This window comes from Dreissena polymorpha, chromosome 4 (genome assembly GCF_020536995.1).
Source record: "Dreissena polymorpha isolate Duluth1 chromosome 4, UMN_Dpol_1.0, whole genome shotgun sequence".
NCBI classification, from domain to species: domain Eukaryota; kingdom Metazoa; phylum Mollusca; class Bivalvia; order Myida; family Dreissenidae; genus Dreissena; species Dreissena polymorpha.
This window is the reverse complement of record NC_068358.1, coordinates 61,652,279-61,665,176: the sequence shown is the minus strand read 5'-3', so window position 1 is coordinate 61,665,176 and position 12,898 is coordinate 61,652,279. Positions and strand designations below refer to the sequence as shown.

General features: G+C 38.8%; 1 protein-coding gene across 1 annotated transcript in view; it reads right to left on the bottom strand.

Annotated features, from left to right (window-relative positions):
• The window catches only part of LOC127877495 (cyclin-O protein A-like), a 29,209-nt gene extending 16,561 nt beyond the window's left edge, over window positions 1–12,648 (bottom strand). The window contains exons 1-2 of the mRNA XM_052423434.1: window positions 12,593–12,648; window positions 12,236–12,370 (exon numbers count right to left, since the gene is read on the bottom strand). Coding sequence (XP_052279394.1) covers window positions 12,236–12,352 — 117 coding nt within the window. The 5' untranslated portion in view covers window positions 12,353–12,370; window positions 12,593–12,648. The remainder of the gene's footprint in view (window positions 1–12,235; window positions 12,371–12,592) is intronic.
• Between the last annotated feature and the right edge of the window lie 250 nt (window positions 12,649–12,898).

Genomic DNA, 12,898 nt, shown 5'->3' with positions numbered 1-12,898 from the left:
TTGGGGCGGGGCCGGGTCAGAGATTTTCACTCATTTTTTTATTGGGGCGGGGCCGGGTCAGAGATTTTCACTCATTTTTTTATGTTATTTTACATTAACTTCTTCATTTCTGCACCGATTTACTTCAAATTGGTACTGAGCCTCTCTTATGACAATACGGTCAATCTTAACTATGCATGGCCCCATTACCAACCCTGGGGCGCCCCGCCCACATAGCCCACGCCCACCCAAAATTGCCTTTTACTATAATTTCTTCATTTCTACACCGGCGATTCACTTCAAATTAATACTGAACCTCTCTTATGACAATACGGTCAATCTCAACTATGCATGGCCCCATTACCAACCGTAGGGCACCCCGCCCACATAGGCCACGCCCACCCAAAATTGCCCTTTACTATAATTTCTTAATTTCTACACCGATTCACTTCAAATTGATACTGAACCTTTCTTATGACAATACGGTCAATCTCAGCTATGCATGGCCCCATTACCAACCATGGGGCGCCCCGCCCACATAGGCCACGCCCACCCCAAATTGCCTTTTACTATAATTTCTACACCAATGCACTTCAAATTGATACTGAACCTCTCTTATGACAATACAGTTAATCTCAACTATACATGGCCCCATTACAATACCTGGGGTGCCCCGCCCACATAGGCCACGCCCACCCAAAATTGCCTTTTACTATAATTTCTTCATTTCTACACCGATTCACTTCAAATTGATACTGAACCTCTTTTATGACAATACAGTCAATCTCAACTATGCATGGCGCCATTACCAACCCTGGGGCGCCCCGCCTACAAAGGCCACGCCCACCCAAAATTGCCTTTTTCTACAATTTCTTCATTTCTACACCGATTTACTTCAAATTGATACTGAAAATCTCTTATGACAATACGGTCAATCTCAACCATGTATGACTCCATTACCAACCCTGGGGCGCCCCGCCCATAATAGGTCACACCCACCAAAAATTGTATTTTACTATCATTTCTTCATTTCTACACCGATTCACTTCTAATTGATTCCTAACTTTTCTTATGACAATACGGTCAATCTCAACTATGCATGGCCCCATTACCAACCCTGGGGCGCCCCTGGGTCAAACATGCGGCGTGGGGATTGGCGTCGGCCTCTGCCGCGCCATTTCGTGTTATAATATACTTTCTTCTCATATAATTAGACATGGAAATAAAGATATAATGCAATGACATTTATGTAAAAGATGTAAGTAACTCGTGAAAAGTGAACAGTTTTCGAGAAAAAAAACACGATTAGCCAGCCTATTTGCCTTTTCATTTAGAATCGTTTTTTTAAACTAGAGACTGATTTGCCTTATTATACGACAGCGCGTTTTTTCTAGGCGTGAGAATCCCGTCTGACTGACAGCAACGCTTGTTCGGAGGAATTCGAAATAACAACATGATTGCGGATACCGGTGGAATATATTTTGGTCGGTCTCTATATCTAAACCATATTTAGCAGAAGTAGTACTACGTCCGAATTATTGTTGTACTTCATATAGGGAATGAAAATATCGAGTGTATCTTGATTAAAACTAGAGCTTCGTCACATAAGACACTCGAAGTATCTCCGCACGCTTTGTCACTGTTAAAACAGCAGGAACAAGGTTCAATTCTAGGGCACACAGCTCAGAAGTAAATTATTTTTCTACGCTTGTCCGGAACATCTACAACCCATGCTAATGCGATATTTTAAGTGTACATTCATATTAAACTCCTTGCGAAATGTGAAGGTACATATAATTCACTCTTCACACTTATAACATGATATGCATGCAAAAATACTAATTTTACAATACTTATATTGTAAGTACTTTTAGATATTACGTGACGCGTCGAATGTCAGAACGAATATGAACGTGAAACGTTTTTAACCAGGTTTACCGAAGGAAAAAACTGGTTATTAGATTGGCGAAAACGGCGGGTGGGCGGGCGGGCTGGTGGGCGGGCTGGTGGGCGGGCAGAACAAGCTTGTCCGGGCCATAACTTTGTCGTTCATTGTGAGATATTAAAATCATTTGGCACATTTGCTCACCATCATTAGACGGTGTGTCGCGCGAAAGAATTACGTCGATATCTCCAAGGTCAAGGTCACACTTTGAGTTCAAAGGTCAAAAATGGCCATAAATGAGCTTGTCCGAGCCATAACTATGTCATTCATTGTGAGATTTTAAAATCATTTGGCACATTTGTTCACCATCATTGGACGGTGTGTCGCGCGAAAGAATTACGTCAATATCTCCAAGGTCAAGGTCGCCACGACTAAAACTAGATTGATTTTTAAACAAAGGGGGTAACTTTGAACAATCAGTAACAATGTACATTGTTGAGTTGGTCTCCCTTTATCACACTTTTTTTTCCAAATTGAAATCAAGGTCGCCATAAGTAAAAATAGATTGAATCTTACATAATTGGGGGGGGGGGGGGGGGGGGGGGGGGGGGTAAAAATGCACATTTTGAATTGTCTCCTTTATCAGACTTTTTTTCAAAATGAAAACCTGGTTTTGTGACAATATTGTCCCTTGTTTTCCTTTGTTTGACAAATTTCGAAAAACATTTAGGATTTTCGTGCGCACTGACACTGGTTAATATAACGTCAAAAATATGCATACAGATATGTGTTTAGTCAATACATTCAAGTATGGCTAAAATACAATTTATAACACATATACATAATAGTTCAACGACATAATATTTAGTACGATAAGTTATATTTATAAACATAGGGGCAACAAAAGCACAGATCTATCAAAATGCAGAAGTAGTACTCTCCACAAACTTACAGATTGACAAAAGAGACCAACAAACCAGCCACCAACCGACCGATCAGCAGCGTGACTCCAATAGACCCCGTATCAAACGTTTGAGGGAATGTAAAAGTCTTGACCGAAATCGTTAACAAATGGCTATCGATAACAATGGAGTGTTTTTAAACGGCCCCAGTCATGTTGTATTTAATATTGTGCAAATGAAATTTGTGAGGAAAATAAACGCATTTTTGAAACCACCATAAAAACCATAATAAGAGATGTGTTTGTCAGAAACACAATGCCCCCTACTGCGCCACTTTGATACATGTTTCTTGACCTTTGACCTTGAAGGATGACCTTGACCTTTCACCACTCAAAATGTGCAACTCCATAAGATACACATGCATGCCAAATATCAAGTTGCTATGTGAAGGGACATAGAAGTTATGAGCATTTTTCGAAACCTAAATGCAAAGTGGGACGGAAGGACAGACGGACGGACGGTCCGATCACTATATGCCCTCCTTCGGGGGCATAAAACAAACACATTGTTACTATTGCTTTGCAATAAAAATCTCAGCAGATTTGTCTGAACACCTCCACAGGTAAAAAGAGGCTTCTGAAATATGTAAATCAAACACGGAGTTACATCGGTACAGTAATGTGTTCACAAATGTTAGAGACATTCGCTGGAATTATTCAAAGTTCAAAGATAATACAGTAAATCCGAAGTACATGCCATTAGGACAATTAACCCGGCTTTCTTTCTTTGTGTAAACATGTTTAAATTAGGGATGGCAACGGTTAATCGGTTAACCGGTTATCCGTTTCGTTGGGAGGTTAACCGATTACAAAATAAATATTCGGCTTCTCTTACAGAAAACGCATTTTTTGTTGAACGCAATAAATGCTCAAATCGTTAGCACCTTTTCCTTTTCAATCAGCACACAACAGTGATAGTTTTCATCTGTATGAGAAACATAAATAGACTACAACAGAATTTATTGATTGATTGACTTAAAGGTGATAGTAATCTTGAATAGTTATTTTCGGATATGTTCGTCCCACCGTTTGTTTATGTTTATGTGAGCACTGGAACTCTTGATAGAAACTATTGAAGTTCATCAGTTACTATTTAAACGTTTTGTTATATTGTTATGTCTGGTTATATAATTTGGTATATGTAGTAAGGATAAGATAAGATAAGATTTATTTTGAGTCGGCAAGAGTGAATAAAAACAATTAACATAAGCTTATGCAGCTTGTACAACCGACTATAAAATATGAAGAATAAGGATAACAATTGTACAAAAGCTGAAAGACTGAAATCAATTTGTAAATTAAAAGACAAATATACATAAAATATAAAGCACGAGATTATAACATCAGATATGGATATTTAAAAAAGGTTTAGATTAATCTGCTTAAAAGTCAGATAATTATTTAATAAAAAGAATAAAATATCCACTAGATATGTTGTAAAATAGGTAGTATGTTTAAGCGATTGTTTCAAGTATAAAGCATTTATAATACGGCGTTGTTACTTGTCATATAGCATTTAGCTAGCATATATTCGTAAAAAAAGGATTTTATTTAACACGGCGTTGCTAAGAAAATTAACTTGACGCAGCTAACCAAACCCCAGTACAACAAAATAATGACATCCTTCAATGCGCACGATGGAGTCTAAATCATAACCCACATATTTAAAACTCAGTCAAGCAGAGCCATTTCAATAACTCGCGCAAGTAAACAAGTTCACTTGGTATCCCATTAACATTACCACGCTTTGTTTTATTATTCCCGAAGCGTATAAACGCTTCATTTATTATTACATGAACACAGATTTTGAGAGAGCGAAAGTAATAAAATAAAGTTGTTATTTAACAAGCATCATATATTATCCCATTAAGATAAGGCAATACGTGCATTCAAAAGTAATCGTTCCCCTAACAATCCTAATTGAACGGCGTCGTATGAAAATGGGCCCTATGCTATATGCGGCCAGCGTTGCTCCAGAGCAGCCTGCGCAGTCACGCAAGGTCTCGTGGTATCATCGGCGTTAATTTGTCTGGAGCTACATATGTCGAATAAGACCCATTTTCGCATGACGCGGATCAAGTTATACTCAGTACGTTTGTGTACTCGAATATAGCCAATGCCATAGTTAAGTATAGCACTGCACTTTGGTGTTATCGCAACTTCGAAAGTCAGCTATTATACATAACTAGTGACCTGAAAATCAATAGGGGTCATCTGCGAGTCATGATCATTCTACCTATCAAGTTTCATGATCCTAGGAATAAGCGTTCTTCAGTTATCATCCGGAAACCATTTTACTATTTCGGGTCATCGTGACCTTGACCTTTGACCTAGTGACCTGAAAATCAATAGGGGTCATCTGTGAGTCATGATCAATCTACCTATCAAGTTTCATGATCCTAGGCCTAAGCGTTCTTGAGTTATCATCCGGAAACCATTTTACTATTTCGGGTCACTGTGACCTTGACCTTTGACCTAGTGACCTCAAAATCAATAGGGGTCATCTGCGAGTCCTGATCAATTTACCTATCAAGTTTCATGATCCTAGGCCTAAGCGTTCTTGAGTTATTATCCGGAAACCATTTTGCTATTTCGGGTCACTGTGACCTTGACCTTTGACCAAGTGACCTGAAAATCAATAGGGGTCATCTGCGAGTCCTGATCAATCTACCTATCAAGTTTCATGATCCTAGGCCTAAGCGTTCTTGAGTTATCATCCGGAAACCATTTTACTATTTTGGGTCACCGTGACCTTGACCTTTGACCTAGTGACCTCAACATCAATAGGGGTCATCTGCCAGTCATGATCAATGTACCTATGAAGTTTCATGATCCTAGGCCCAAGCGTTCTTGAGTTATCGTCTGACAACCACCTGGTGGACGGACCGACCGACCGACAGACCGACCGACAGACCGACATGAGCAAAGCAATATACCCCCTCTTCTTCGAAGGGGGGCATAAAAATAAGTTGCATTTATATATCATCATGATAGTTCTCCTTTTCCTTTTCCTAATTATCATCAATTTCAGCAGTGTCATGATCATCAATATCATCATCATTAGAAGCAGTACCAACATCAGCAGCAGTACCAGCATCAGTGTCATGTCACTGCATTTCAGTATTATTATAACCACAATTGCATTTTACCCCTGTGATCAATATCATACTATTGTGTAATTTAAAAAGGGACGTGTTCGCAGAAGTTCACATTATTTTAAGTGATTCATTTAAAGCCTTTAATAGCTAGATTTGAACATCGGTGCTACAGAGCTCCGGTATAAAAACAAAGACACAATTCATAAAAGAAAATCAAAGCAAAGTATCTGCTTAACGAAAATCCAGTGTGTGTTGAAATTTCGTCCCTGATTAGCCTTTACGGACTGCACAGGCTAATCTTGGACGACACTGTACAAACATGCCTGGATTTCTCACAACGCACAAGTAATTAGGCTGCAATACAATCAACAAGACAGAGTATATTTGAATATACATGTAATTGTTTATAAACGTCAAAGACCTATAAAATACATATTTTATAGGTCTTTGTAAACGTATACGTTTCTCGGATGTTTTTTTTTATGTGGTACAACGACAGTCGGTTAACCGGTTAACCGCTTTAATATCAAAACAGGTTAACCGGTGACGGATTTGCTTTGGTTTGCCATCCCTAGTTTAAATGCATAATCGAATGAAAACTTAATGTTAAAATAATATACACACTATCTCATACTTAATGTAAATACAACAATAATATGCACTGATTTTCTCATGCAACATGAACAGAAGTGTCCCAAAATGGCACCCCTGGAGACTAACAAGTCTGAAATGGTAATGGTGGTAATGGTGGTAATGGTGGTAATGGTATACCATAAAACAAACGTGTTCCCTAGACACTTTGATTAACTGATTACGAGTCGTCATACTGGCTATTACAAAGCACTTATAGCCGCGTACCACCGCATTGATATCTGCCTGATATAACGTTGCCTGATATATATTTTTTTATATCATGGTCAACAGGAAGTTCTTATATCAGTCAATGTTTGGAGTTACGTGGGATTTGCAATTAAGTCAACAATTTCTATCACCATGAATCAGGTTCAACAAAACAAACAATTTGATACCAAGAACGTACATATTTTATTCTAGTTTAAAGTCAAAAATCACAAAAACGTTTAATTTTTAAACACCACCACATCCTGCACTACAGAAGTTAAATGACGTCATCAATGGGACAATACATCTTAAATATCGATATAGATATTGTACTCGCAAGTTTTGCACAAAAAGTAAAGACAACTGATAACTGTATGCTAATCCGCAACTATTGAAACTAAAGATTTAACACGCTTATGTCAATATTGACACCATCATCAAAATGTCAATTCCAATACACATCTCCAAAATGGCGTCTCAAAACTATTCGGTGAAGCGTGTTCTTCGCTTAAATTTGTCGCTGCAGTACATTCCTGTAAAGTGTGAGGGTGTGGTGATGATCTTAAAAAAAAATAGGGGGGGGGGAATGGGGGGAGGGGGGAGGGCACGGGGGATGGTTTGGGTGGAGTCTGTTGTGGTATGTCAGGTAAGAGTAGTTTTGTCAAAGTATCAGTCAAATCTAATCATAAATAAAGAAGTTATGGCAATTTTAGCAAAATTTAATAATTTGACCTTGAGAGTCAAGATCATTCAAAGGTCAAGGTAAAATTCAACTTGCCAGGTACAGTAACCTCATGATAGCATGAAAGTATTTGAAGTTTGAAAGCAATAGCCTTGATACTTTAGAAGTAAAGTGGATCGAAACACAAAATTTAACCATATATTCAAAGTAACTAAGTCAAAAAAGGGCAATAATTCCGTAAAAATGACAACCAGAGTTATGCAACTTGTCCATTTACTGTACCCTTATGATAGTTTGCGAGGGTTCCAAGTATGACAGCAATATCTATGATACTTTAGGGGTAAAGTGGACCAAAACACAAAACTTAACCAAATTTTAAATTTTCTAAGTATAAAGGGCCCATAATTCCGTCCAAATGCCAGTCAGAGTTACATAACTTTGCCTGAACAGTCCCCTTATGATAGTTAATAAGTGTTGCAAGTATGAAAGCAATAGCTTTGATACTGTAGGAATAAAGTGGACCTAAACACAAAACTTAACCAAATTTTCAATTTTCTAAGTATAAAAAGGGCACATAATTCTGTCAAAATGCCAGTCAGAGTTACATAACTTTGCCTGCACAGTCCCCTTATGATAGTTAGTAAGTGTTGCAAGTATGAAAGCAATAGCTTTGATACTTAAGGAATAAAATGGACATAAACACAAAACTTAACCAAAATTTTCAATTTTCTAAGTATAAAAAGGGCACATAATTCTGTCAAAATGCACGCCAGAGTTATCTAACTTTGCCTGCCCAGTCCCCTCATGATAGTAAGTAAGTGTACCAAGTTTGAATGCAATAGCATTGATACTTTCTGAGAAAAGTGGACCTAAACGCAAAACTTAACCGGACGCCGACGCCAACGCCGACGCCGACGCCAAGGTGATGACAATAGCTCATATTAAAAAAAAATAGATGAGCTTAATACGATTATTCCTGTCGTCTTTTCGAACGCCGTTGCTACATGTATGTCAGCGTGTAAAAGCCGGATCAGCAAAATCAGCGGGGATCCGTACGTTTTAAATATAAAAAATGCATTGTTTTGCAGATTTTTAGGAAAATGTGGTATGATAAACAGAAAAACAATTTACTGTCCCATCGTTTTGTAATTTATCAGGCTCGGCACGAATAAAATAACGGCTCGGCAAAAACTTTTTTCTATTTTAGACATTGATGTTATTAAATGCCATTGACAAGATCATATTTGATTAAAAACCAAAACAGTTTAACTTAAATTAATGACGAAATGCAGAAACGACTTTTAGTTTCGTGGACGAGTCAGCAAGATTATGTGTAGGGTATTGTCTGTTGACAACAAAATCATGACGACACCTTACACAATCAGTTTAAACCGTAGACACGTGTCTCTTGTTTATGATCTCGAGGATAAACATATTATGACGGAAAATCGCGAAATTATATTGAGTACAAAATCACCAATTTAAGTTGAAATCCCAAACATAACAAACTTGTAGCTTAATGGGTTACACTTCGCCATTAAAGCTGGGTTCCCACTGCCGATCTGATCAACTCGATCAATCCCGACCAAGCGGTCGGGTACTGGTCTGGTTCGGTCGGCACGAGTGGTTGGGGGCGGTCGGGTAGGTCGGCAACGGTCGGGCTTCCTACTCGATCTGTACCCGATCCGCTCGACGTCTACTCGAGTAATTTTAGATCGCAACACGATCCACTCGAGCTCTATTCGATTTGATGTACATATTTACTAGACTGCTACCCGACGGCTTCTCGACCGTACACGATCACTTCCCGATTGCTATTCGACCATACACGAGCTCTGTACCCGATCCGCTCGACCTCTACCCGAGTTATTTTAGATCGCTTTGTACGACTGTAGTACGTCCATCACGATCTGGTCGTGTGAAGATCTGGTGGCGATCGAGCTGAGGTCCAATTGGTCGAGCTGAGATCGTATAGGGCTCGCGTATAGGTCGAGATGATCGAGCGGAAATCGGAAAGGTGGTTAAGTTGACGTCGTGAATGAGTCGTGTGGGGTTCGTGTGTTATCGACAAGAGGTCGAGAAGAAGTCGTGAATACCCTTTTTAGTCGAGCTTGGTCGGGTTTGGTCCGGATATTTGGTGATCGGGATGATCGAGTTGATCGGATCGGCAGTGGAAACCTATCTTAAACGATGCACACAACGTCAACGACACTTGAACGTTGGCCTTTTATACCTGTCCGATAAGGCAAAGATGTTTTTATCCCCACGCTTTTTGAAAAGCGTGGGGCTGTTGTGGTTATCTCCGCCGTCTGTCCGTCCGTCCGTCTGTCCGTTCTGGCCACTATCTCCTCCTACACTATTAGCACTAGAACCTTGAAACTTACACACATGGTAGCTATGAGCATATGTGCGACCCTTCACTATTTGGAATTTTGATCTGAACTCTGGGTCAAAAGTTATGGGGGTTGGTGTTGGGGCCGGGTCAGAGATTTTCACTCATTTTTTAGGTTATTTTACATTCACTTCATCATTTTTACACTGATTTACTTCAAATTGATACTGAACCTCTCTTGTGACAATAAGGTCAATATCAACTATGCATGGCCCCATTAACAACCCTGGGGCGCCCTGGCCACATAGACCACACCCTTCCAAAATTGCCTTTTACTATAATTTCTTCATTTCTGCTGCGATTTACTTCAAATTGATACTGAACCTCTCTTATGACAATACGGTTAATCTCAACTATGCATGGCCCCATTACCAACCCTGGGGTGCCCCGCCCACATAGACAACACCCACCCAAAATTGCCTTTTTCTATAATTTCTTCATTTCTACACCGATTCACTTCCAATTGATACTGAAGTTCTCTTATGGAAATACGGTCAATCTCAACTATGCATGGCCCCTTTACCAACCCTGGGGCGCCCCGCCCACATGGGCCACACCCACCCGAAATTGCCTTTTACTATTATTTCTTCATTTCTACACCGATTCACTTCTAATTGATACTAAACTTCTCTTATGACAATACAGTCAATCTCAACTATGCATGGCCCCATTACCAACCCTGGGGCGCCCCTGGGTCAAACATGCGGCGTGGGGATACGCGTCGGCCTCTGCCGCGCCATTTCTAGTTTAGTCTGTTTTGTATTGTATTTGATTTCAAGTTCTGGTTGTGACTTATTAGTAAATGAAAAGACTTATTGTACATGCACCGTTTAAACAAGTACATATTTTATAGGTTCTTGTACTTTTGTAAACAAACAGATACAACGTTGATGAATACAATACTTGAATGAAAGTTCAGAACAAATATGACCAGACTGGCAACGAAATAAGAGTTTTTATAATGCAATGAATTTTCTTTTTGTGCAAGCGAAAATGTACATTGACCGCAACAGCCGAAGTTTTTTATCGACGTTTTGGGATGGGTCCGGGTCCCTTCGATTTGGGAAAATCGCGGCGTCCTGACGAAAATTGTAAAATTAGTGTTGTTGTTGAGCCTAAAATTGAGTATAAGTATTTTCAATATCATATTTACTAAGTTCAACTTATAGAGCTGGATTGGAAGTAAATGGTGAGATCTAAAAAAAAGTATTTTGTTTTTGGAAACCTTCATTGGGAATGTTAAGGCCCCATTTTGGTAGAATATATACTTTTTTTCCATTTGGAATGGGGCCCGAATAACGGCCCCGAATTTAAACAAAAAAAGTTAAAAACACAACTGCAACCGTGTTTTAATAAGGCGACCGCGTAACGTATTAAACCATTTATGCCTTGCGTCTAGAAAAAAGGCATTGGCAAACAGCGTAGACCCAGATGAGACGCCGCATGATGATAATATTCTAAATATAGAAGTTAATATAACGCATACCTAATTTTTAAAATAAATCGATCCAATTTAGAAGGATGGGAGAGTCCACTAGGCATAAATGGGTTAAACGCATGAAGTGTCCGAACGGCAACTTGCGTGTATTTGCTTGACGAAGAATCGTCGCGAAATCAATATTAAATATTAGCGCAAACGCATTACAAATCTGATACAGCGACCGTGCGTCGACTACCATCGTTTTTGCACCGTTTTGACACTGTCGAGAAGCGGTCAACATCTTTTTTTCGCTTTAACCAAGTTAAGCCACGTGATCATACTGTAAAATGTAGATACAAAGAAGTTTAGAACAACTTTAGACACAAACAAGAGATGTGTTTGTCAGAAACACAATGCCCCCTTCTGCGCCGTTTTATAGCCATATATTTTTGACCTTTGACCTTGAACGATGACCTTGACTTTGACCTTTTACCACTCATACTGTGCAGCTCCATGAGATACACATGCATACCAAATATCAAGTTGCTATCTTCAATATTGCACAAGTTATGACCAATCTTAAAGTTTTCGGACGGACATACGGACGAGCGAAATGACAGACAGTTCAAAAACTATATGGTACCCTTCGGTAGCATAATTTTTTTTATCATGTTAGGTAAAGTTTGTCAAGTTAAACCTTCGCATAACCTATTTTTAATAAGATTTTGACATTTCTTTGAATGTTCTAATAATTATTATCCAATACACATACACAATCACCATATTACGACAAAATATGTGTTCATTGCATGATGATTATCGTTATTATACTATTAAAAACACATGTCTTACTCATTCTAAGGTGTTTTATTCTTAAGCACCGCGTGCAAATTGTATCGATATACACAAATAAGCAAAACAAGTGTGTGGTAAATACGTAAGTAATATACTTGCACGGATATGGTATGCATGACTTACCTCAATCGGGCATTCTATTCCTTCATCGTCTTGCTCGAAGCTGTCGACCAATTTCCCAACGGTGGAATATTCATTGAGTTCGACTGCGATATACCCACGGGCTTCTGTGACGTTCATTTTATCCCGCCAGGCGCTCTGATAAAACAAACAACTAAATTGTCTTATAATTTACCTTGCGAAATCAGACCAGTCCATCGCGTCTTTACACGGGTGCGATGTATTCGATGTTTACAAAACAGTGCATACGCATATTCGTAACAAATGTCGTAAAGCGACGAAATTTATGCAGTTCTCGTTACATTTAAAATTAATGGTTTGCTCCTTATGATTGATGGTTTTCAAGAAAGAATTATTTACCTTTTACACCCTATACACATAAATTTCCAAACGTTTTGCTCCACGATTTTCCCGTTTTTAAAATGGAATCGTCGGTAAAATGTTCTCACGTCGGAAATGATTCTATAAATAAATTGCTCAATTCAAGGGACCTTTCACATATTTTGGCATGTATTGAAGTTTGTCGTTAAATGGATGATATTGATAAATGTAAACATTAGATCTTTAAATCCAGTAAAAAGACAAAAATAAAATTAAAAAAAGAAGAAAAATAGTAACCCTCAGCTGGGCTTGAACCACTAACCCCTTGAATGCAAGTCTATCGAT